A 22,146-nucleotide genomic window follows, 5' to 3' on the forward strand; every position below is an offset into this window, starting at 1 on the left:
TAGTGCTTCATTAATTGTTACTTGAATTGATAATCATATAAAGTTAATATAAGTACAAAATATGTAGCTGTTAGTTAAGAATTGTGAGGAAGGTTCTGACACGAGGTCTATTTTTTAATTCCTCTTCCCTCAGCCGCAGGGAATCTTCAATCTTTGTAGTTACTGCTAACAGTTAAGACAATTCATATTTCATTGTATTTCTTATTCTTTCTCCTTTCTACTATTATCTATTACTGTTATGTTTTTTATGTGAAACTCTGGCACAACAATTTTCTTCAGGATTAATAAAGTTGTTCTCATCTCATTTATGCCCCATCAAGCATATACAAAAAAAAAAAAATACTCTTAGAGCCTCAACATTTACAAATGTCTTTTTTATAATTTTTTTTTCAATAAAAAGCGCTCCTAAAAATTCCTAGTATCAGTCCAAAAAAACATGCAAAAAAACAAGAAGAAGAACAAAGTTGTAATTAATCATCATGGGCCTTATAAACTTTATTGTGTTATTATGGACTTTATTCCACAACTGCTAGACATACTGACAATGAAAAGGTACTACTAATAATGTAACAATAAAATGATAATAATAACGCACTCTGCTCACTCGTGTATCAGATGATTTAAGTCACAGCAGGTCCTGGGCCATACATACAATTATCTGTAGAGCTGTGGAAACCCAAAGGTTTTCACTCTGGTTCTATGCGTTACAAAAACAGATTTGAGCAGAGTGCTGATTTACTTGTTGTGATTGATCTAAGGTGTTATTAGTCTTACAGCCACACACGCACACACAAGACTGTGTATACTATGCCTGGTTCCGTATTTGTGAGAGAGAGAAAGAGAGATAGAGTGAGAGTGAGAATGCGAGTGAGAGTGAGAGTGAGAGTGAGACTGAGACTGAGAGTGAGGGTGAGCGGGCAAGCATCAATACTGTGCGTCAAATGGACAGATGCCCCCTCTGTCTGTCCCACAGATGGGCTCTGTGCTGCTATAGTGTCCTTGTCCAGGATTCACAGGATGCTTGGAAGCACTCACAACTAAACAAAAATTCCAACTGGGCTGACTGCTGAGTGAAGTGTGTGTGTGTGTGTGTGTGTGTGTGTGTGTGTGTGTGTGTGTGTGTGTGTGTGTGTGTGTGTGTGTGTGTGTGTGTGTGTGTGTGTGTGTGTGTGTGTGTGTGTGTGTGTGTGTGTGTGTGTGTGTGTGTGTGTGTGTGTGTGTGTGTGTAGCACATATACATCAACAAGGAGCACAGGAAGACTGTGTAGATCAGAGATTACTGCTCTCTGGCAATTTTATAGTTGTCCTGATCCATCTTTCTTTTAGCATGTCACTCTCTCTCTTTCTATTCTGTCCCTTAGTCTTATACATTCACACACAAACAAACCTATTATTAAGTTCACATTTCTTTGTTTTACATTAAGGTTTTTGAATATAGGCAGCCAAAGATTGGGGTTTATATCTTTTAAAATTAGCCAGCAAATGTGTTTTCTCTATGGTTGCAACTCTGTCAGCATACCGTACATTAGGGCTTAAAATAAACCCTGAAATGTCCCCTCTGTGGGACGAGTAAAGGAATATTCTATTCTATTCTGAAGATAAAATTGACACTTTATTTCAGCTAATATGAGACTTCAAGCCAAGTTCATTACTTCTTAACAATGATAATCAATTTTCATTTGCAATTTTACTAACTTTGATGCACAATCTTTGCTCAATTACCACTTGACTATAGAGGGTAAAACTCATTGGTTCTCAGTTGACAGAAGGGTTAACTCATAGGGGAAACAATGTATTGTGTAATGCCATACATTACTGGTTTCTAGAGTAAACAATTAAAAATGTGAACTGATGAGGAGTGTCTTCAGCTAGAAATGTATTACTTTTTTCAAACCAGGGTATTTTTTTTTCTTTCACCCCTATCATCATTAGAAGAGAGTGGCTGAAAAAAATGTGTCCTGGGACCTGCTGTGAATTACATAAATCATGCTGAGGGCCAACATGTCTTCAATCTGCCTCTCAGCATTGAGGTGTAGAGGTGAAATCACAGTCAGCACCACACAAGTGGAACCAAGGCCACAGGAAGGGCAAAATCAAAAAAGTTTGCATTATTTTCATAAATACTTGAACATTTTCTATGACACTTTGATGCCTTGGTATGTTTTTCATGAATCATGTTAGTTTAAATTGTTAATAGGAAGTTAAACAATTAAACTGTTACTAGAAAAAATAGTCTATGTACTAAAGTTTAGAGATGCATGAGTTGTTTGTTTTTTTCCTTTGTACAAGGCAATATCATCATTGGTAACTGGTTATCAATTGACTTATCCCACTTACTGATATTCAAAACATACACATTTTTATGCTACTACTTCTATTAATAATAAAAAGTAGACATAGGAGCTCTGGTATTGCATGAGGAAGTCTGGAGTGGTAGAGAAGTATATGAGACTGGTGCAGGGCATGTATGCTAGCTGTGAGACAGTGGTGCGGTGTGCTGTACGGATAATAGAAAAGTTCAAGGTGGAGGTGGGACTCCATCAGGGATCATCTCTGAGCCCCTTCTTGTTTGCAATGGTGATGGACAGGCTGACAGATGGGGTTAGACAGGAATCTTCATGGACCATGATGTTTGCAGATGGCATTGTGATCTGCAGTGAGAGCAGAAAACAGGTTGAGGAAAATCCAGAGAGGCAGAGGTATGCGCTGGAAAGGAGAGGGATGAAAGTTAGCCACAGGAAGACAGAACATATGCGTGTGAATGAGAGGAACTCAGTTGAAACGGTGAGGTTACAGGGAATAGAGATCAAGAAATTGGTGGATTTCAGGTACTTGGGGTCAACAGTCCAGAGCAACGGAGTGTGTGGAAAAGAGGTGAAGAGATGGGTTCAAGCAGGTTGGGATAGGTGGAGAAAAATGTCAGGGGTACTATGTGATTGAAGACTATCAGCCAGAATGAAAAGAAAGGTGAACAAGACAGTGGTGAGACCAGTGATGCTGTATGGCCTAGAAACAGTTACAATGACAAAAGGACAGGAGGCAGAACTAGAGGTTGCAGTGATGAAGATGTTGAGGTTCTCTTTAGGAGTGACCAGGATGGATAGGATCAGGAATGAGTCTATCAGAGGAGCAGCACATGTTACATGTTTTGGAGAGAAGGTCAGAGAAGCCAGACTGAGATGGTTCAGTCATGTACAAAGGAGGGATAGAGAATATATTGGTAGATGGATGCTGGAATTGGAGCTGCCATGCAAGAGGTCTCGAGGAAGACCAAAGAGACGATTATGGACGTAGTGAGAGAGGATATCAAGGTAGTTGGTGTGAGAGAGGAGGATCCAGAGAATAGTGTTCGCTGGAAAAGGTTGGTTTGCTGTGGCGACCCCTGAAAGCTGAAAGGAGAAGAAGAAGACTATTAATAATAATATGTACTGCAGTTTAACTATTTTTGGCCATAATAGTTACAGCCTATTAAAAGCCATGACATACAGAACCTGTTTTAGCTTCAAATCATTTTTTATGCCTTAACCAAACAACCTTTTATCTTCTAAGCTTTTCTCAACATTGTGTATTTTGCCGGATATAGATTTTGTACAAAGCGAAAAAGGAAACTTCTAAAAAACAAGAACTATTGCTGAAAATGTCATTATTCATTGAATTTAATCTTGGTACTTGCAGAACAAATGGAATGTTTTATGCTTTTGGCAAAACACATTTTGAACTGTCACAAAATATTACTACTCTATGGACATTGCAGCACAGTATATGTATAAATCTTCAGGACGAACCCAAAGTTTTGAACTCTTAAAAATAGATATATTCAATTTGGAATATAATATATACTCATGAATTTTTTTTTATTTATAAACATTTCAAACAAGAATTTTCAACAGCAGCTAATTCATTGAATAAAAGAAAAAAAACAATTATCATATGTATTCTAACTATATGCAAATATCTGACGGTGTGAATAAGGGTTGTATGTACTCATGTTTGTATTTCAGGTGGATTTCAATCTATGATCTATGCCCTTATGATCTTTTATATCCTGTGACTAATTAGGCTAAATATAAATGTTAAGTATGTGTGAGTATGTAGGATTCATGACGTATATAAAATTCTAACTATGTTACCTGCAGTCATGACAGCTACTACCGTAATTTCTGGACTATTGAGTACACCTGAATATAAGCTGCATCGGCAAAAAATAAATAAATTAATATAATTGTACATATGTAGGAAATGCAGCCTCAGGGCGGCACTGGCCCATGCCTCTCCAAGCCTGCCTTGGGGGGGCACGGAGCAGTGTCTCCCTGTGCCGGTCCCAAGCCCGGATAAATGCAGAGGGTTGCGTCAGGAAGGGCATCCGGCGTAAAACTTTTGCCAAAACCAAATATGCGAGACAACCAAAACTATACCATACCGGATCGGTCGCGGACCGGGTTAACAACGACCGCCATTGGTACTGATGACCTACAGGGTACTAATGGAAATTGGGCTACTGTGGGTCGAAGAACAAGAACAAGAAGAAGAGGTGGAGTGCGTGTTCGGAAGCAGAGAGAGAGGAGGAAGGGAAAGAGTCTGGGACTGAGAGTAGGGACTTTGAATGTTGGGACTATGACAGGAAAAGGTAGAGAGCTGGTCGACATGATGCAGAGAAGGAAGGTGGATATACTGTGTGTCCAGGAGACCAGGTGGAAAGGTAGTAAGGCTAGAAGCTTAGGAGCAGGCTTTAAGTTGTACTATTATGGTACTGACAAGAAGAGAAATGGAGTAGGAGTTATCTTGAAGGAGGAGTTTGTTAGGAACGTCCTAGAGGTGAAAAGAATGTCAGATAGACTTATGAGTCTGAAACTGGAAATCGAAGGTGTGATGCTCAATGTTGTTAGTGGCTATGCCCCGCAGGTGGGATGTGAATCTGAAGAGAAGGAGAAGTTCTGGAATGAGTTAGATGAAGTGATGCAGAATATTCCCAGAAATGAGAGAGTGGTCATTGGTGCAGACTTCAATGGACATGTTGGTGAAGGCAATAGAGGGGATGAAGAAGTGATGGGCAGATTTGGTATCCAGGATAGGAATGCAGAGGGACAGATGGTGGTAGATTTTGCAAAAAGGATGGAAATGGCTGTAGTGAACACCTTTTTCCAGAAAAAACAGGAACATAGGGTAACTTATAAGAGCGGAGGTAGGAGCACGCAGGTAGACTACATCTTGTATAGACGAGGTAACCTGAAAGAGATTAGTGACTGCAAAGTAGTTGTAGGTGAGAGTGTAGCCAGACAGCATAGGATGGTGGTTTGTAGGATGACTCTGGTGACAAGGAAGATGAAGAGGACAAAGGCAGAGCAGAGGACAAAATGGTGGAAGCTGAAAAGGGAGGAGTGTTGCATGGTTTTCAGGGAGGAGTTGAGAAAGGGTCTGGGTGGTCAGGGTGAGCTTCCAGATGATTGGACAACTACAGCTAGTGTTATCAGGGAGACAGGTAAAAGAGTACTTGGTGTGTCATCTGGAAGGAAAGTAGATAAGGAGACTTGGTGGTGGAATGAGGAAGTGCAGGAGTGTATACAGAGAAAGCGGTTAGCGAAGAAGAAGTGGGATACTGAGAGGACTGAAGAGAACAGACAGGAGTTCAGGGAGGTGCGGCGAAAGGTAAAGATAGAGGTAGCAAAGGCAAAACAAAGGGCTTATGATGACTTGTATGCTCGGTTGGATAGTAAGGAGGGTGAGAATGATCTATACAGGTTGGCGAAACAGAGAGATAAAGATGCAAAGGATGTACAACAGGTCCGGGTGATAAAGGACAGAGAGGGAAATGTATTGACAGATGCTAGAAGAGTGATGGGAAGATGGAAAGAGTACTTTGAAGAACTGATGAATGTGGAAAATGAAAGAGAGGCAAGGGTAGAAGAGGTGACTATTGTAGACCACAAAGTAGCAAAAATTAGTAAAAGTGAAGTGAGGAAGGCATTGAAGAGGATGAAGAGTGGAAAAGCAGTTGGTCCTGATGATATACCTGTGGAGGTGTGGAAGTGTCTAGGAGAGGCAGCGGTAGATTTTCTGACTAGATTATTCAACAGGATCTTAGAGAGTGAGAAGATGCCTGAAGAATGGAGACAAAGTGTGATGGTGCCTATTTTTAAGAATAAAGGGGATGTGCAGAATTGTGGCAACTACAGAGGGATAAAGTTGATGAGCCATACAATGAAGTTATGGGAAAGAGTAGTGGAAACTAGACTGAGAGCAGAAGTCAGCATTTGTGAACAGCAGTATGGCTTCATGCCTAGGAAGAGTACTACAGATGCAGTATTTGCGTTGAGAATGCTAATAGAAAAGTACAGAGAAGGCCAGAGGGAGTTGCACTGCGTTTTTGTAGACCTAGAAAAAGCATATGACAGGGTGCCAAGAGAGGAGCTCTGGTATTGTATGAGGAAGTCTGGAGTGGCAGAGAAGTATGTTGGACTGGTGCAGGACATGTATGCTAGCTGTGAGACACTGGTACGGTGTGCTGTAGGGGTAACAGAGAAGTTCAAGGTGGAGGTGGGACTCCATCAGGGATCAGCACTGAGCCCCTTCTTGTTTGCAATGGTGATGGATAGGCTGACAGATGAGGTTAGACAGGAATCCCCATGGACCATGATGTTTGCGGATGACATTGTGATCTGTAGTGAGAGCAGACAACAGGTAGAGGAAAATCTAGAGAGGTGGAGGTATGCTCTGGAAAGGAGAGGAATGAAAGTTAGTCGCAGCAAGACAGAATATATGTGTGTGAATGAGAGGAACTCGGGTGGAGCGGTGAGGCTACAGGGAATGGAGATCAAGAAGCTGGAGGATTTCAGGTACTTAGGGTCAACAGTCCAGAGCAACGGAGAGTGCGGAAAAGAGGTGAAGAGACGGGTCCAAGCAGGTTGGAATGGGTGGAGAAAAGTGTCAGGGGTACTATGTGATAGAAGACTATCGGCCAGAATAAAAGGAAAGGTGTACAAGACAGTGGTGAGACCAGCGATGATGTATGGACTAGAAACTGTTACAATGACCAAAAGACAGCAGGCAGAACTAGAGGTTGCAGAGATGAAGATGTTGAGGTTCTCTTTGGGAGTGACCAGGATGGATAGGATCAGGAATGAATCTATCAGAGGGACGGCACATGTTCGATGTTTTGGAGAGAAGGTCAGAGAAGCCAGACTGAGATGGTTCGGTCATGTACAGAGAAGAGATAGTGAATATATTGGTAGACGGATGCTGGAATTGGAGCTGCCAGGCAAGAGGTCTCGAGGAAGACCAAAGAGAAGATTTATGGACGTAGTGAGAGAGGATATGAAAGTAGCTGGTGTGAGAGAGGAAGATACAGAGAATAGGGTTAGATGGAGAAAGTTGACTCGCTGTGGCGACCCCTAACGGGAAAAGCCGAAAGAAGAAGAAGAAGAAGAATTGTACATATGTAGGACACGCTTGTCTCTTAACCGCAGGTGTCCACGTTGTAACATATTTACACAGAAAGATGTTTCACAGAAAACAGTTTTTTGCAACTTTTAATTAAATACCTACAAGTACCTCCGGGCGGGAGTGGTGTGGTGCTGGAGGTAGTGCAATCGTCTTTGGAACCGAGCATTCCTGATTCGAGTCCTGCCTCCTCCTAGTGTTGAAGTGTTGCTGAGCAAGACACTGAACCCCTAACTGCTGTGCTGGTGGATGGTAGCCCACTCCTCATTTTTCATCCATGTTGGGTTAATTGCAGAGAATGAATAACCCCATGGGGATTAATAAAGGATAAATTATTATTATTAACAACCACAAATATGTACTGGAAATACTTTTTTTTCCGAACAGTGCTTGTAAAATGGATGATGAAAAAGATTAATAATAAATAAGGAAAGGAAAAGTCCATCCATCCATTCATTTTTCAACCCCCCTTTTTCCTACTCCGGCTGATCGCTATCTTCATCTTCCTCCTGTACACTAAAGCCATTAAAGTCATCTTCTTCTGTGTTAGAATTTAACATGGTAATTTCATTGGTATGATGTGACAAGGCGAAATGTTTTGGTGGCATGAAGCTTGTTAGCCCCCAAAAATCCATAAATTAGCTGCATCATTGTTTAAGCCACAGTGTTCAAAGCGTGTGGAAAAAAGCAGTGGTGTATAGTCTGGAAATTACGGTAATGATGAAAACTACAATACAATATAAATTAGGGAAACATTTAACCTGTTTACAAGAATTTATGGTACTCTTTAATGCAATATAATATTGTAATATTTTCAGCAGTGTTTTGAAGATTATTGTGGTCCTCTGTACAGCCATAATGAAGTGAAGCTAATCGTAGGTGGACTGTCACCTACTGTGTCTTGGAAAAGTAGAACGTTTTGGCTCTCTTAGTTGCTTCAGGCTGACTCAATGTACCTGCTAGTTGAACTGAAATCATACCGTTATCTCTGTGTCGCACGATATACTCAGCGGTCTTGCAACATCAAGCAGGCATTCAAATCTGAATATCATTCAGTGTAAGACATTGGTTTAGATCAAAGCACAAACCGAAACTGTAGAGATGAGACATTTTCTAACTGGGAGGAACCTCTGGAGTTACAAGCATGGTGGTCACACCTCTGGTTTTCCAAATTTTTAAACTTTCTTATTTCATCAGGGTGGGCAAGGCAAACTGTTTGAAGAATAGAAGGCCATTCTATTCCATTATAAAAGCATATTCTACAACTCTTCCATGAGTAAAGTAGTGTTATTTCCAAACGTAACTTGAAATTGTGACTGACTCATTTGCAGTGTTCTCCATTTGTTCATAAAACAGGGTGTACTGGCAAGAAAGGATAAATGTGAGAGAGAAGGGGTAAAATGCCTAAATCTAATTTGACCTCATTTTCTCCTCATTTGCTTTAGAAGTGAGTCAAAGGAGAAGAAAAAAACTGTGGTTATTTAAAAAAAATCCCTGGCTGTTATAGATTAGCACAGCTACACATCCCTGATTCATTTGCTGCTCTTGCACAGAGCAGTTTGGCTGTGTAGCAGTAGCAGTTGGTACCAGCTGTTATTCGGTGAGATATACAGTCTGAATGCACCACAACTAAAAAGTAACTGCCCCCAGGCACTTATCATAAACATAGATTTGTTTCATTATAAACATTCTCCTCAAGAAAAAGTCTTTATGTCCAATCATTCGTCTCTGGAGTTGTAACCCAAGTGCAAAGTGGCCAGAGGAATTTTGGAGATGGACTCATTTAAAAATTGCCAATTGTCTAAAACCAGTAACAATACAGTCAGTTTGACAACCCTATGCATTTGTTTTGTTGCGTCTGTGTCCTGGAATGATCATGGAAAATGGACTACATTTGTTGGCAACACAAAGTGCTTGACAAAAACAACTGCTATATCTATTGATTATTTTGAATTTAATGGCAATAAAGATATGTGAAAAGTATATGTATATGAATAAAGACTTTCCCAGTGTTAATGGCTGCAGTCTCCGAAGTAGAATAGTGTTATTATCAGCCATCATGTCAGTGTTAAATACTCTAGATAGAAGATAGAGCGACATTCTTGGACTTCAATGCCTTCTATACAGTATGTGTCCAATTTGCTTTGATTGCTAAGAAGCGTGGCTGCCTCCATAAGCTTCTCTTTGAATGTGGAAAGAGAGTGTGGGAGAACATTGAGTAGTGTCAAGAACAAGACGACATTTAAAAATAAGTTGAAGTCAGGGAAATGTTTGCAATAAAGGTCAGGAATACAGTCAAAAGGACCAAGAGATAGATATGTAGTCATTGACAGTCCATAGCAACATCAGTTGACTATTTGCAGACTAAAACGCACAACCAAATCAAAGATCAGCTGAAATGCTAAGGTACTTCTGTATTGTCCTTGTTGACATGCATTTAAAAATTAAGTTTTGATTTTGACTTTTCTACTGATGTCCTTAAAGAAAATAAAGCCAGTAACCCTCTGTCTATATATGAGTCTGTGTGTGTGCATGCATGTGTGCCTGTGTGTATGAGTGTGTGTTTGTGTACGTGAGCAAGTGTGTGCGTGTGTGTACTAGGGGATGAAATAAAAGAAATGGCAGTTTGGATTTTATTGTTTTTTCCCAGTATGCTGCTTGATGATGTGCTTTGGGAAAGAGCGCTGAACACAAACATCTGTTTTCTCATTTTTTAAACCCCATTACAAATACCAGTCTGGCACACTGACAGAATCTTTAATTTGCCCTCAGCTCACCCAGTTCTCCTTTTCTAAGTTAGCACAAATTAACTCGTACCATTGTAATTCATTACTTGATGAAAACATCCTCATTCGGAACAGGAATATTATCTGTAGAATTACAATCAGGTCAGTCACAATTTTGCGCAGCAAAATTCAGGAGTATTCTTCTCTGAGAAAGTAGGTTAAATGGACAATATTTTGAAAAAGAGAGGTCAAAATGTCAAAAATGTTTTTGCTTTATTTGGCTGAGTTAAAAAAAGTTCAACTTCAATACATTGCCCAATGTCTATATGTGGTGTATGTGGTATTTATACACAGCATAGTTCTGTGAACATAAAAAAACAAGAGTAAAAATATACAATATTTCCATACAGATGGATAAAATAACAGTATAAAATCTAGAATAGAAATATAGCGATTATTAATTTAAGACATGGTTTAGAAGACTGTGGTGTTTTGAATATTCTGTGTCCTGGTTGCAGAACATTTTTGCTCCTTGGTCAGCTTTCTTTTGGCCATGCAGTGACTTGTTCAATTAACACAGGTAAGTGAAGTTATTGCTAGAATTCTAGAAGAAAAAAATGATTTTATAGTATTTGACATTGACATAATCATGTTTTGGTTCACAATCCAAAAAAAAACATGAATATAAAGCTTTTATCACTGAATGGAAAAGTTGCTAGAAAAATTGAATAAAATATGTATGGGGATTTTCCTTCAAATAAAAGTAGTATTTATATATTTATAGTTATAGTATTTATACAAGATATGAGCCGCAATATTAATTAAACTTTGAAAAATAGAAACAAAAAAAATGTGTGTGTCATATATTTACTGCCAGGCTCCATAGAAATCCAATAACTGATCACAGCCTTCAAATGCATGGCATGATTATGAAAAGTTGTATGTCAGCACAAATGAAATGATCCCAAAGATTAAGAAGGATTTTTTCACAATAGCAATGGTGTTCTGATAATGGACAAATAAAATCATTTGGGGGATTAATACCTTTCAATTTTTTATTGTTCATTAGTATAAATGATTGATTGGGAAACTTGTATTTATTGATTTTCACTGGAAAAAGCTGTCATAGCTAAAATAATTGTTGGATTATTATATACAGTCTGATTCGGCACATTAGGTTTAGGCATAAAATGCTAATATAAAACTTAATTTTGAATTGGATGATAAAATTCATTGATGTCAATACGCACGGTGGCACAGCGGTTATCGCTTTTGCCTCACAGCATGAAGGACCCTGGTTCAAGGGGACCTTTCTGTATGGAGTTTACATGTTCTCTGTGAGTCTTTGCGGGTTTCCTCCAGGTTCTTCAGTTTCCTCACACATTTTAAAGACATGCAGCAGGTTAATTGAAAAAAATGGGAAAACTGCCCTGAGTGAGTGACTGTTGACTGTCTTTGTATGTGGCCCTGCGATTGAATGGTGATCAGTCTCGGGCTGGATGGCTAGGATAGGCTCAAGCATCCCAATGACCAAGAGTGCAGGATAAGCAGTACAAGATGGATTGATGGTGTTTTTTGAGCATTCCTCTATTTCCCAAGTCTTTTGTTGCCTCTTTTACATTACATTACATTACATTACAGTCATTTAGCCGACGCTTTTATCCAAAGCTACTTACAAAAATTGCAATTCAATAACTTCTGTCCAAGCTTTTTTGGATTGATGCAAGCATCAAATGCAAAATGAGTGAATATTTTTAAAACAGCAACAACTTTCTTGAGTTTGAACATTAAATATATTGTATTTGGAGTGTATTTCAATTGAATTCAATTGGTTGAAAGTGATTATCAAATCATTGTATCTGTTTTTATTTACATTTCCCACAACATCGCAACTTCATTGGAATTGGGGTTTGTATATGCTCTACCTATTCCCATTACAGTTACATTATGATCTGTGAATGTGTAGCTCAGTGGTAGAGCTCATACTTTGCATGTTTGAGGTCCTGGGTTCAATCCACGGCATCTACACTGTAAGTCCTTTTGGATAAAGCATCTGCCAAATGACTATATTCTAAGCATCACATAAGTCATTTTCACCACCCTCATCAAATTCCTTTCTTTGCTTCCTCTATTACGCTATTAGGATATCTTAGTATTCCAGTGTTCTTTGGGCTAGAAAAATGTATTTTTCTAATCTCTCCTCCAGCCTGTTCTTCATTCTTCCATTCACACAGAGGGAAATGGGAGCATCAGCACAGCCACTGAGCTCATTTAATGTGACTGCGATGTTAAGATGGACATGAATATTACATTTCACTGTGCCTATTAATATGCTGAAGCCAGTTGAAATATTTTATTATTCACTGTGTAAATTATTTAAATTGTGTTCATAGGCAGCATTGGATCTTTCAACAGAAATGTTTAGTCACTGATGTTCAGAAGTGAGGGAATTTTAAAGGTTGGCTCTGGTGATGGAGTCCTGCAGAAACAGGGTGATTGTGGTTAGGGTTTTAATAAGTGCTTATGAGGCCTTTCCAGAACTTTGACCTTGGGGTCAATTTTTTAGCTCTTTCGATTGGAGTAAAAGCATTAAAATATGATTAGACAATGTTTTTGAAATGCGTTTCATTTACTTTGAGGTCTAACTGTGTACACAACCATACACTCCAAAACGTCTTCTTCTTTTGGCTTTTCTCTTCAGGGGTCGCCACAGCGAATCAACTTTCTCCATCTAACCCTATTCTCTGTATCCTCCTCTCTCACACCAACTACCTTCATATCCTCTCTCACTATGTCCATAAATCATCTCTTTGGTCTTCCTCGAGACCTCTTGCCTGGCAGCTCCAATTCCAGCATCTATCTACCAATATATTCTCTATCCCTCCTTTGTACATGACTGAACCATCTCAGTCTGGCTTCTCTGACCTTCTCTCCAAAACATGTAACATGTGCTGCTCCTCTGATAGACTCATTCCTGATCCTATCCATCCTGGTCACTCCCAAAGAGAACCTCAACATCTTCATCTCTGCAACCTCTAGTTCTGCCTGCTGTCTTTTGGTCATTGTAACAGTTTCTAGTCCATACATCATTGCTGGTCTCACCACTGTCTTGTACACCTTTCCTTTCATTCTGGCTGAAAGTCTTCTATCACATAGTACCCCTTACACTTTTCTCTACCCATTACAACCTGCTTGGACCCATCTCTTCACCTCTTTTCCACACACTCCGTTGCTCTAGACTGTTGACCCCAAGTACCTGAAATCCTCCAATTTCTTGATCTCTATTCCCTGTAACCTCACCTTTCCAACTGAGTTCCTCTCATTCACACGCATATATTCTGTCTTGCTTTGACTAACTTTCATTCCTCTCCTTTCCAGCACATACCTCCACCTCTTTAGATTTTCCTCAACCAGTTTTCTGCTCTCACTACAGATCACAATGATCATGGTCCATGGAGATTCCTGTCTAACCTCATCTGTCAGCCTGTCCATCACCATTGCAAACAAATTGGGGCTCAGAGATGATCCCTGATGGAGTCCCACCTCCACCTTGAAGTTCTCTGTTACCCCTACAGCACACCGTACCACTGTCCCACAGCTAGCATACATGTCCTGCTCGAGTTTAACATACATCTCTGCCACTCCAGACTTCCTCATACAATACCAGAGCTCCTCTCTTGGCACCCTGTCATATGCTTTTTCTAGGTCTACAAAAACACAATGCAGCTCCCTCTGGCCTTCTCTGTACTTATCTACTAGCATTCTCGAAGCAAATACTGCATCTGTAGTACTCTTTCTAAGCATGAAGCTATACTGCTGTTCACAAATGCTGACTTCTGCTCTCAGTCAGGTTTCCACTACTCTTTCCCATAGCTTCATTGTATGGCTCATCAACTTTATCCCTCTATAGTTGCCACAATTCTGCACATCCGCTTTATTCTTAAAAATAGGCACCTTCACACTTCGTCTCCATTCTTCATGCATCGTCTCACTCTCTAAGATCCTGTTGAATAATCGAGTCAGAAAATCTACCGCTGCCTCTCCAAGACACTTCCACACCTCCACATTTATATCATCAGGACCAACTGCTTTTCCACTCTTCATCCTCTTCGATGCTTTCCTCACTTCACTTTTACTAATTTGTGCTACTTTGTTGTCTACAATAGTCACCTCTTCTACCCTTGCCTCTCTTTCATTTTCCCCATTCATCAGCTCTTCAAAGTACTCTTTCCATCTTCCCATCGTACAAGTCATTGTACGCCCTTTGTTTTGCCTTTCCTACCTCTATCTTTGCCCTACATTGAATCTCCCTGTACTCGCGTCTGTTCTCTTCAGTCCTCTCAGAATCCCACTTCTGGGACCGCTTTCTCTATATATACTCCTGCACTCCCTCATTCCACCACCAAGTCTCCCTATCTACTTTCCTTCCAAATGACACATCAAGTACTCTTCTATCTGTCTCCCTGATAACACTAGATGTTGTTGTCCAATCATCTGGAAGCTCACCCTGACCACCCAGACCATTTCTCAACTCCTCCCTGAAAACCATGCAACACTCCTCCCTTTTCAGCTTCCACCACTTTGTCCTCTGCTCTGCCTTTGTCCTCTTCATCTTCCTTGTCACCAGAGTCATCCTACAAACCACCATCCTATGCTGTCTGGCTGCACTCTCACCTACAACTACTTTGCAGTCACTGATCTCTATCAGGTTACCTCATCTATACAAGATGTAGTCTACCTGCGTGCTCCTACCTCCGCTCTTATAAGTTACCCTATGTTCCTGTTTTTTTCTGGAAAAAAGTGTTAACTACAACCATTTCCATCCTTTTTGCAAAATCTACCATCATCTGTCCCTCTGCATTCCTATCCTGTATACCAAATCTGCCCATCACTTCTTCATCCCCTCTATTGCCTTCACCAACATGTCCATTGAAGTCTGCACCAATTATCACTCTCTCATTTCTGGGAATATTCTGCATCTCTTCATCTTACTCATTCCAGAACTTCTCCTTCTCTTCATATTCACATCCCACCTGCCGGGCATAGCCACAAACAACATTGAGCATCACACCTTCAAGTTCCAGTTTCAGACTCATAAGTCTATCTGACATTCTTTTCACCTCCAGAATGTTCCTAACAAACTCCTCCTTCAAGATAACTCCTACTCCATTTCTCTTCTTGTCAGTACCATGATAGTACAACTTAAAGCCTGTTCCTAAGCTTCTAGCCTTACTACCTTTCCACCTGGTCTCCTGAACTCACAGAATATCCACCTTCCTTCTCTGAATCATGTGGACCAACTCTCTACCTTTTCCTGTCATAGTCCCGATACTCAATGTCCCTACTCTCTCTCCCAGGCTCTTTCCTTTCCTCCTCTCTCTCTGCTTTCGAACACGCCCTCCTCCTCTTCTTCTTGTTCTTGTTCTTCGACCCACAGTCGCCCAATTTCCACTGGTACCCTGTAGGTCATCAGTACCAATGGCGGGTCATTGTTTACCTGGTCCTCAACTGACCCGGTATGATATGGTTATGGTTGACTCGTATATTTGGTTTTGGCAAAAGTTTTTCGCCGGAAGCCTTTTCTGATGCAACCCTCTCTATTTATCCGGGCTTGGGACTGGCTCAGGGAGACACTGCTCCGTGCCCCCCCAAGGCAGGCTTCTGGAGACATGGGCCAGTGCTGCCCTGGGGCTGCATTATACACTCCAAAACTGTATTTCTGAAAAAAGAGATAGATCCTCATCTGACACACCAGTGACTACAGATTTCTTAGGCAGTGACCAAAATGATAGAGTTAGTGTTACAAGTGACTGCACCTGGAAATGTAAAAGGAAAAAGGAGTTACTTGTGTTGCAGCAAATAGTGTCGCCTCTTGGTTTGTGCCCAAACACTTGCTGTATAGAAAGATGGATCGGAGCACAGATTGTAAGTGACATGTTAATTTTGTCTCCGTCACTCACTGAAGAGGTGTCTCCTATGAATGTAAAATGGCCCCCCTCACCTTCTACCTCTCACTCATTTTTTCATTTCTCTCTCATACTTCTATCTGTGGGTGAGTATCAGCATCTGACTGGTGACAGAGTTGTTCAATGTATCTTACTGCCCTGACCTCCGATACATGACTCCTCTTTATGAGTTCACTGGTATCCTCACATACCCAGTGGCGTACATTTGTTGAGACGACAGGTTTCAAACTTGCTTTTGTTAAGATTTCAGTACCTCTTGTCATTTTTAATAAGATATTAACTAGAGATAACATCCTAATCAAAGAGTATAGTATATCTTTCCAACTCACTTCATACACCAAAACCACTCAAAAAATGGTACATTATTTATACATATATATATATATATACCATCATATTATATCACAATACTTTGATTTGCACCTTTAAAACATATATTGTCTCGCATTATCCTTTTTTTTATTTGGATTCTGTCCTTTTGTTCTTGTTCATTTTAGTGTTTCTTTAAATTATGTTTTGAGTGTATTATATTCACAGAAAATATTCCATTGCATATTAGTTAATCAGACCTATTATTTGGGAACATTGGCTTAAATTCACAAGTTTTCTAAGTAGATTACTCTTGGGCCTTATGAGCAACCTGAAAAAAGCAACAGTTTATTTAATTTTTAGTTGCCTTTTGATTCTAGAGGGCTACAGTCAATAACACAGAATCATTTGTATGGCCCTTGAATATATTTTTTCCTCCATCGAATATACTTAAGATACATCTGTATGTATTAAAATTTTATCTGTAAATCAAAATGTTAAAAAAGCAACATGAGAAACAAAAACTGAAACATACATATTGAGACAATAATTTGTGCTGTGCTGTGACATATATTACGAGACACTACTACAGACATCTCACAAGTCACATTACATTATGATTGTTATAGCCGAATCATGACCAGCCGATAAAGAGCAATTTTGTGATGACTTCAATTTTTTTTTTTTTTTAACAGAAAGAAGGGAGAGAGGGAGAGGAGAACAACATTGATGATATCTGCCATTGGCCGTGAAATTAAGATTTTGTATTGTTGTTTGTATTTGTACTTGTTTCACTACAGGCAGCCCTGGTACTATGGATGGGGCTTCAACTTGCCACGAGGTCAGGCTCTGTTGGACAAATGGAACCAGATCCCTGACAACACGGACGTCCTGGTGACACACTGCCCTCCACTGGGTAAGACACATATTACAACCACACTGCATCTGCCAGGAAGTGTTGCTCCCTTCCACGAAAACGCAAAGTTTACACACATATAAATGTATATTTGGCTTTTACATTGAGTTCATTTACATTTAAAATTGCAACACCTGCTTACTCTTTTGTTTTTAACTTTCATTTTATATTTTGCTGTTCAACTTTCATGAATTGATAAACTCAGCATGATCATGAGACATAGCATCGGTTACTCTGCACTAGCTTGTATAGCCTGTATGACTGAGTATAATAGTCTACTTCTTTTCATATTGGCTTCTTTCTGCAGGGGTTGTTGCAGAAAATCATCTTCCTCCATCTAACATCTATGTATCCTCTTACTCCCACTAACTTCACATTATCACAACATATTCTTTTTAAGAAATGTATAGACTCAGAATTAGTTGAGCTCCTGACTGCATCTGTCATAATGCACTTATATCAGTGGCGCAGTGCTCCAATGTTTCTTTTCCAAGCATGCTGGCGCAGTGGTTAGCGCTTCATCCTCACAGCGCAAAGGACTCCAGTTCAATTCTGACAGGGAACTTTTCTGTGTTGAGTTTGCATGTTCTGCCCGTGTTGGTTTCCTCCCACAATCCAAAAACACGCAGGTTGATAGGGAAAATTGGTGGCCTGGTGACCAGTGTCTTGCCTGATGGCAGCTGGGATGGCTCCAGAATCCCCCAAGAGTATAAGTGGTAGACAATGTATGAGTGTGTAAAATTTATATCAACAGATTTTCTACATACTTTTAAATTTGCCAAAGAAAAAGGGTGAGAAAGAGACTTCCGTAATGACACTTGTAATTTTAGATTTTAATTTTCGACTTTAATTTAAAATGTGGAGTTGTATTTGCATGTCAACCAGAAAGGTGCAATTTGGGGATTTAATCACAATATTTAATGTGGGGTATAGTCACACAATATTCAATATTCAGTATTTCTTGAGAGGAAAAAGAAAACAAATTCTGTACTCTATTTAGGGTTTTCTTCTGACAGAATAACTGAGAGAGCATTTGACATCTATGAGGAAATGAAACATTGTGAAAATCTTTGGAATAAAGTAGTCAATGTTGAATGCACATTGCCATTTTCTTGTGTTGATTTTAAATTATTCAAAATCCTCTTAATGTTTGAAGTTAAACCCCACTAATACAACCAAATTCTTTGTTTGGATTGATAGTTCATTCAACATTACATACTTAGGTCCCCACAATTTCATATGTGAATTTACCTCAGATGACTCCTGGTGCTGTATTAGTAACTCTGACTTGACAATGAACATGCCTCCGTCTCACACCTCTCTCACATGCAGAGAAAGACTCGGATACACACACACACACACACACACACACACACACACTCAAACAGACACACTCAGACATTTTGACATCTTGTCTTTTGCTGCAGCTGTGCTGTTCAGGCAAGTGTGCTTGATGGATTTCTGCATCTGCATCTCAGCGAACTCGGGAGTTTGTTTTCCATTCAGCTTAGCCAAGTGTCTCCAGCTGTCTGCTCGGGCAACTAGCATATGGACCAGCCACAGCAGGCCACCAATGCATGTGAACCACACATGCATACAATCTTTTAAGGGCCTTTTAAGCCTCTTAAGGAAGCTCAAAAACAAAATGAAAACATGTTTTAAATTACTTTTTAAAATATATTTTCTTGGCTTTGAAATAAGAACCTTGTTCGAGCAAAACACCCCACAACTCAAGAATAATTTTGGTTGAATCCTTTGGTGGGACAGGACTAATTTACTGGCACTAGATGCTGTGGCAATTTTTGTACTGTGTTGGGATATTATGAGTGTTTTCACTCTATCTGTTGTAAAAAGATGTAAAATTGAATTCCTCGACAAGTCTTTTAAAGAAAAATATTACACTTTGTAAGCATGAAATACATGGCTATGAGCAATTACTTTTTGTCCGTTTTTTTAAATTTTATTTTATTTTTTTATTTTACACTTGAAACCGATGAGCATTTTTTTTAATCGCAGGTCTCCAATCTTGAATCCACCTGAGTGATTACCAGATACTTTTTTTTTCTTTAGAAGTTATTGTCCAGTTACTGGGAGAAACCTGCACACTATGAGCTTATAGATTTGTTCAACAGGGGGGAAACCATTTCAAATTTAAGTAAGGTAAAGGTCACACAGACTTGCAGATTTTTACATTAGTGATATGTTGCCCAAGGCCAGTAGGAAATCAGGTACGGCATGGTCAAGTGAGCATACACATTCACATTTAACTTGCAAGGATTTCAGCCTATGAAGCACAAATGCTCAATGAGTGAGTTTCAACCCAATAACTCTTACACAATCTAAGTAATGTCATGCATCAAAGTCCTTCCCTCCCTATCCGGTAATGTTCTGTTTTAGACTTCTTCTTCTCAGCATCAGTTTCTTTTTTCTTTTTCTATTGTTTTCAGAGCAACAGTAGGTAGAGACAATGGAGGCACAAAGTCCTCAATTTTCTGTCTTTTACTGACTCTGCATCAGCAGCATTTGTCATCACGATATAGGCACTTTAATCATATTCTCACCATGCCTCATCCTGGTCATGCACACTGAGCAGGCAGTGATATGTGGCTGTGATTGATATTTATTTTCTTTTGTTTTGTGTGTTTGTGTGTGTGTGTGTGTGAGTGTATGTGTGTGTGTGTGTGTATGTTTATACGTGTATGTGTGTGTGTGTGTGTGTGTGTGTGTGTGTGTGTGAGTGTATGTGTGTGTGTATGTTTATACGTGTGTGTGTGTGTGTGTGTGTGTGTGTGTGTGTGTGTGAGTGTATGTGTGTGTGTATATGTTTATACGTGTGTGTGTGTGTGAGTGTATGTGTGTGTGCATATGTTTATACGTGTGTGTGTGTGTGAGTGTATGTGTGTGTGTGTATGTTTATACGTGTGTGTGTGTGTGTGTGTATGTGTGTGTGTGTGTGAGTGTATGTGTGTGTGCATATGTTTATACGTGTGTGTGTGTGTGTGTGTGTGTGTGTGTGAGTGTATGTGTGTGTGTGTATGTTTATACGTGTGTGTGTGTGTATGTTTATACGTGTGTGTGTGTGAGTGTATGTGTATGTGTATATGTTTATATGTGTGTGTGTGTGTGGGTGTGTGTGTGAGAGAGAGAGAGAGAGAGTTGTGATGTGCAGCTTGCCATCAGACTAGGGAGGTAACTTTAAGAGCCTCATTCTGAATTTTTTTTTTATTGCATTTGTCTATTTTTTCTGGTTTTTTTCATTTATTTTTACATATATATGACAAAACCTCACAAAGGCAGATTGTTAATTTCAAACCTCAATAAGACAGAGCAAAATAGTGAATACTCAAACATTAAACAGCTCTGGGTAAAAAAACAATATGGGCTCTAAAAAAGTGGGGGGGGCAGTGTGCCTCAGGGGATTCTAGCGTTGGTTCTTGGAACCTAACATTCACGGTTCGATTCCCGCACTCCTCCTTGCCTGGCGAAGTGCTGTTGAGCAGGACACTGAACACCTTTCTGTTACCTGGTGAAGGTCAGTGGCTGCCTTTTGCTCATGGTTCATTTATTGGTAGTGGTCAGATTTTGCTGATGTTGTGCTATGTTCACAGTATATAAAAAGATGATCAATAAAGGGATTTGTATTCTATTTCTCAAAATAGAAGGTATCTGAGTGATGATTTGCCACCCAAAGTCAGAATGAAGATGCTTATTTTTGTAAATGGAAAAAAATTGAATTTTAATATTGCAGCAGCCTTATTTATCATAGAACATATTTTATACATCTTATGTAACAAATTATGTGTTGTGCTCTCTGAACATAAAAACATCTGAGTTCAATATGAGACAACTTTGATTGTGATATAATTCCTGTTCGAATGTACATTAGAAAATGAGTCCCAAATCTGACTCTTAAAGTGAGCATTACTATTTAGTTATGTGCAATATGTGCATTTGATTATTTATTTACTTATGCATTTATTTAATGTGCAACATCGTAAGGTTTTGTATTTGTTAAATCTGAGTGTCATTTTTGTAAAATATTATACATCCATTTTGACTGTCAAGCTAATTCCAATGCTTTTGAAAATGTCCTGACAGAGAGCTGTAAAATTTACATTTAATGGTGAAGTGTCTTTGTTTGCAATCAGCAGTTGTATTGGTGGATGTGAATTAAATATATATTCATTTTGATGATCTTAAATCAGCTGTGTCTTCCCTTTGGCTCATGTCACTAAGCTATGACCTGTCAAGATTTTGACATTTTATACATTTTTACAAAAATCATTAACTAAATTGAACAATGATGGTTGTGTACTCAATTAAATGTTTTGAGCAAAAATTAAGGTGTATAAAAACCCAATCCTACAGCATTGACTTAAAAAAAAAGACAATGCAGGATGTCCAGCATAAACAACAGCATATAAAAACAAACTGTAATCTGCCTGCAAAACAACATCTATTGACTTTGGTATCCAGCTTATGAGGCCTGCCTGTTTGCAAAGTCTATGAGAGGAATTTCTTGTTCTTTCTTGCCCCTTAATGCAGGCTTCCTCGACTGGGTCCCCAAGAAGATGCAGCGTGTTGGATGTATGGAGCTACTCAACACAGTCCAGAGGAGAGTTCAGCCCAAACTGCACGTGTTTGGGCATATTCATGAAGGTGTGTGTGTGTGTGTGTGTGTGTGTGTGTGTGTGTGTGTGTGTGTGTGTGTGTGTGTGTGTGTGTCCATTACTGTCATTCAGAGCACATTTTTGAAAGGTAGATTTTTTTTCTGGTATTATCAACAGTACAT

The 22,146-nt window shown here is 39.4% G+C and overlaps 1 protein-coding gene across 2 annotated transcripts in view; it reads left to right on the forward strand.

Moving 5' to 3' along the window:
* mpped1 (metallophosphoesterase domain containing 1) overlaps positions 1-22,146 on the forward strand; it is a 99,265-nt gene that overhangs the window by 72,215 nt on the left and 4,904 nt on the right. Inside the window, exons 5-6 of one of the 2 annotated variants that reach the window (XM_086146684.1) lie at positions 17,239-17,354; positions 21,900-22,013. In XM_086146684.1, the coding sequence (XP_086002810.1) occupies positions 17,239-17,354; positions 21,900-22,013 (230 nt within the window). Of the gene's footprint in view, positions 1-17,238; positions 17,355-17,661; positions 18,982-21,899; positions 22,014-22,146 lie in introns of those variants that run through there. The other variant, XM_086146685.1, reaches the window with a different exon arrangement.

The sequence above is a fragment of the Fistularia commersonii genome, chromosome 5, assembly GCF_037954325.1.
Source record: "Fistularia commersonii isolate RoL2024-O1a breed Wild chromosome 5, RoL_Fcom_v1.0, whole genome shotgun sequence".
NCBI lineage: Eukaryota > Metazoa > Chordata > Actinopteri > Syngnathiformes > Fistulariidae > Fistularia > Fistularia commersonii.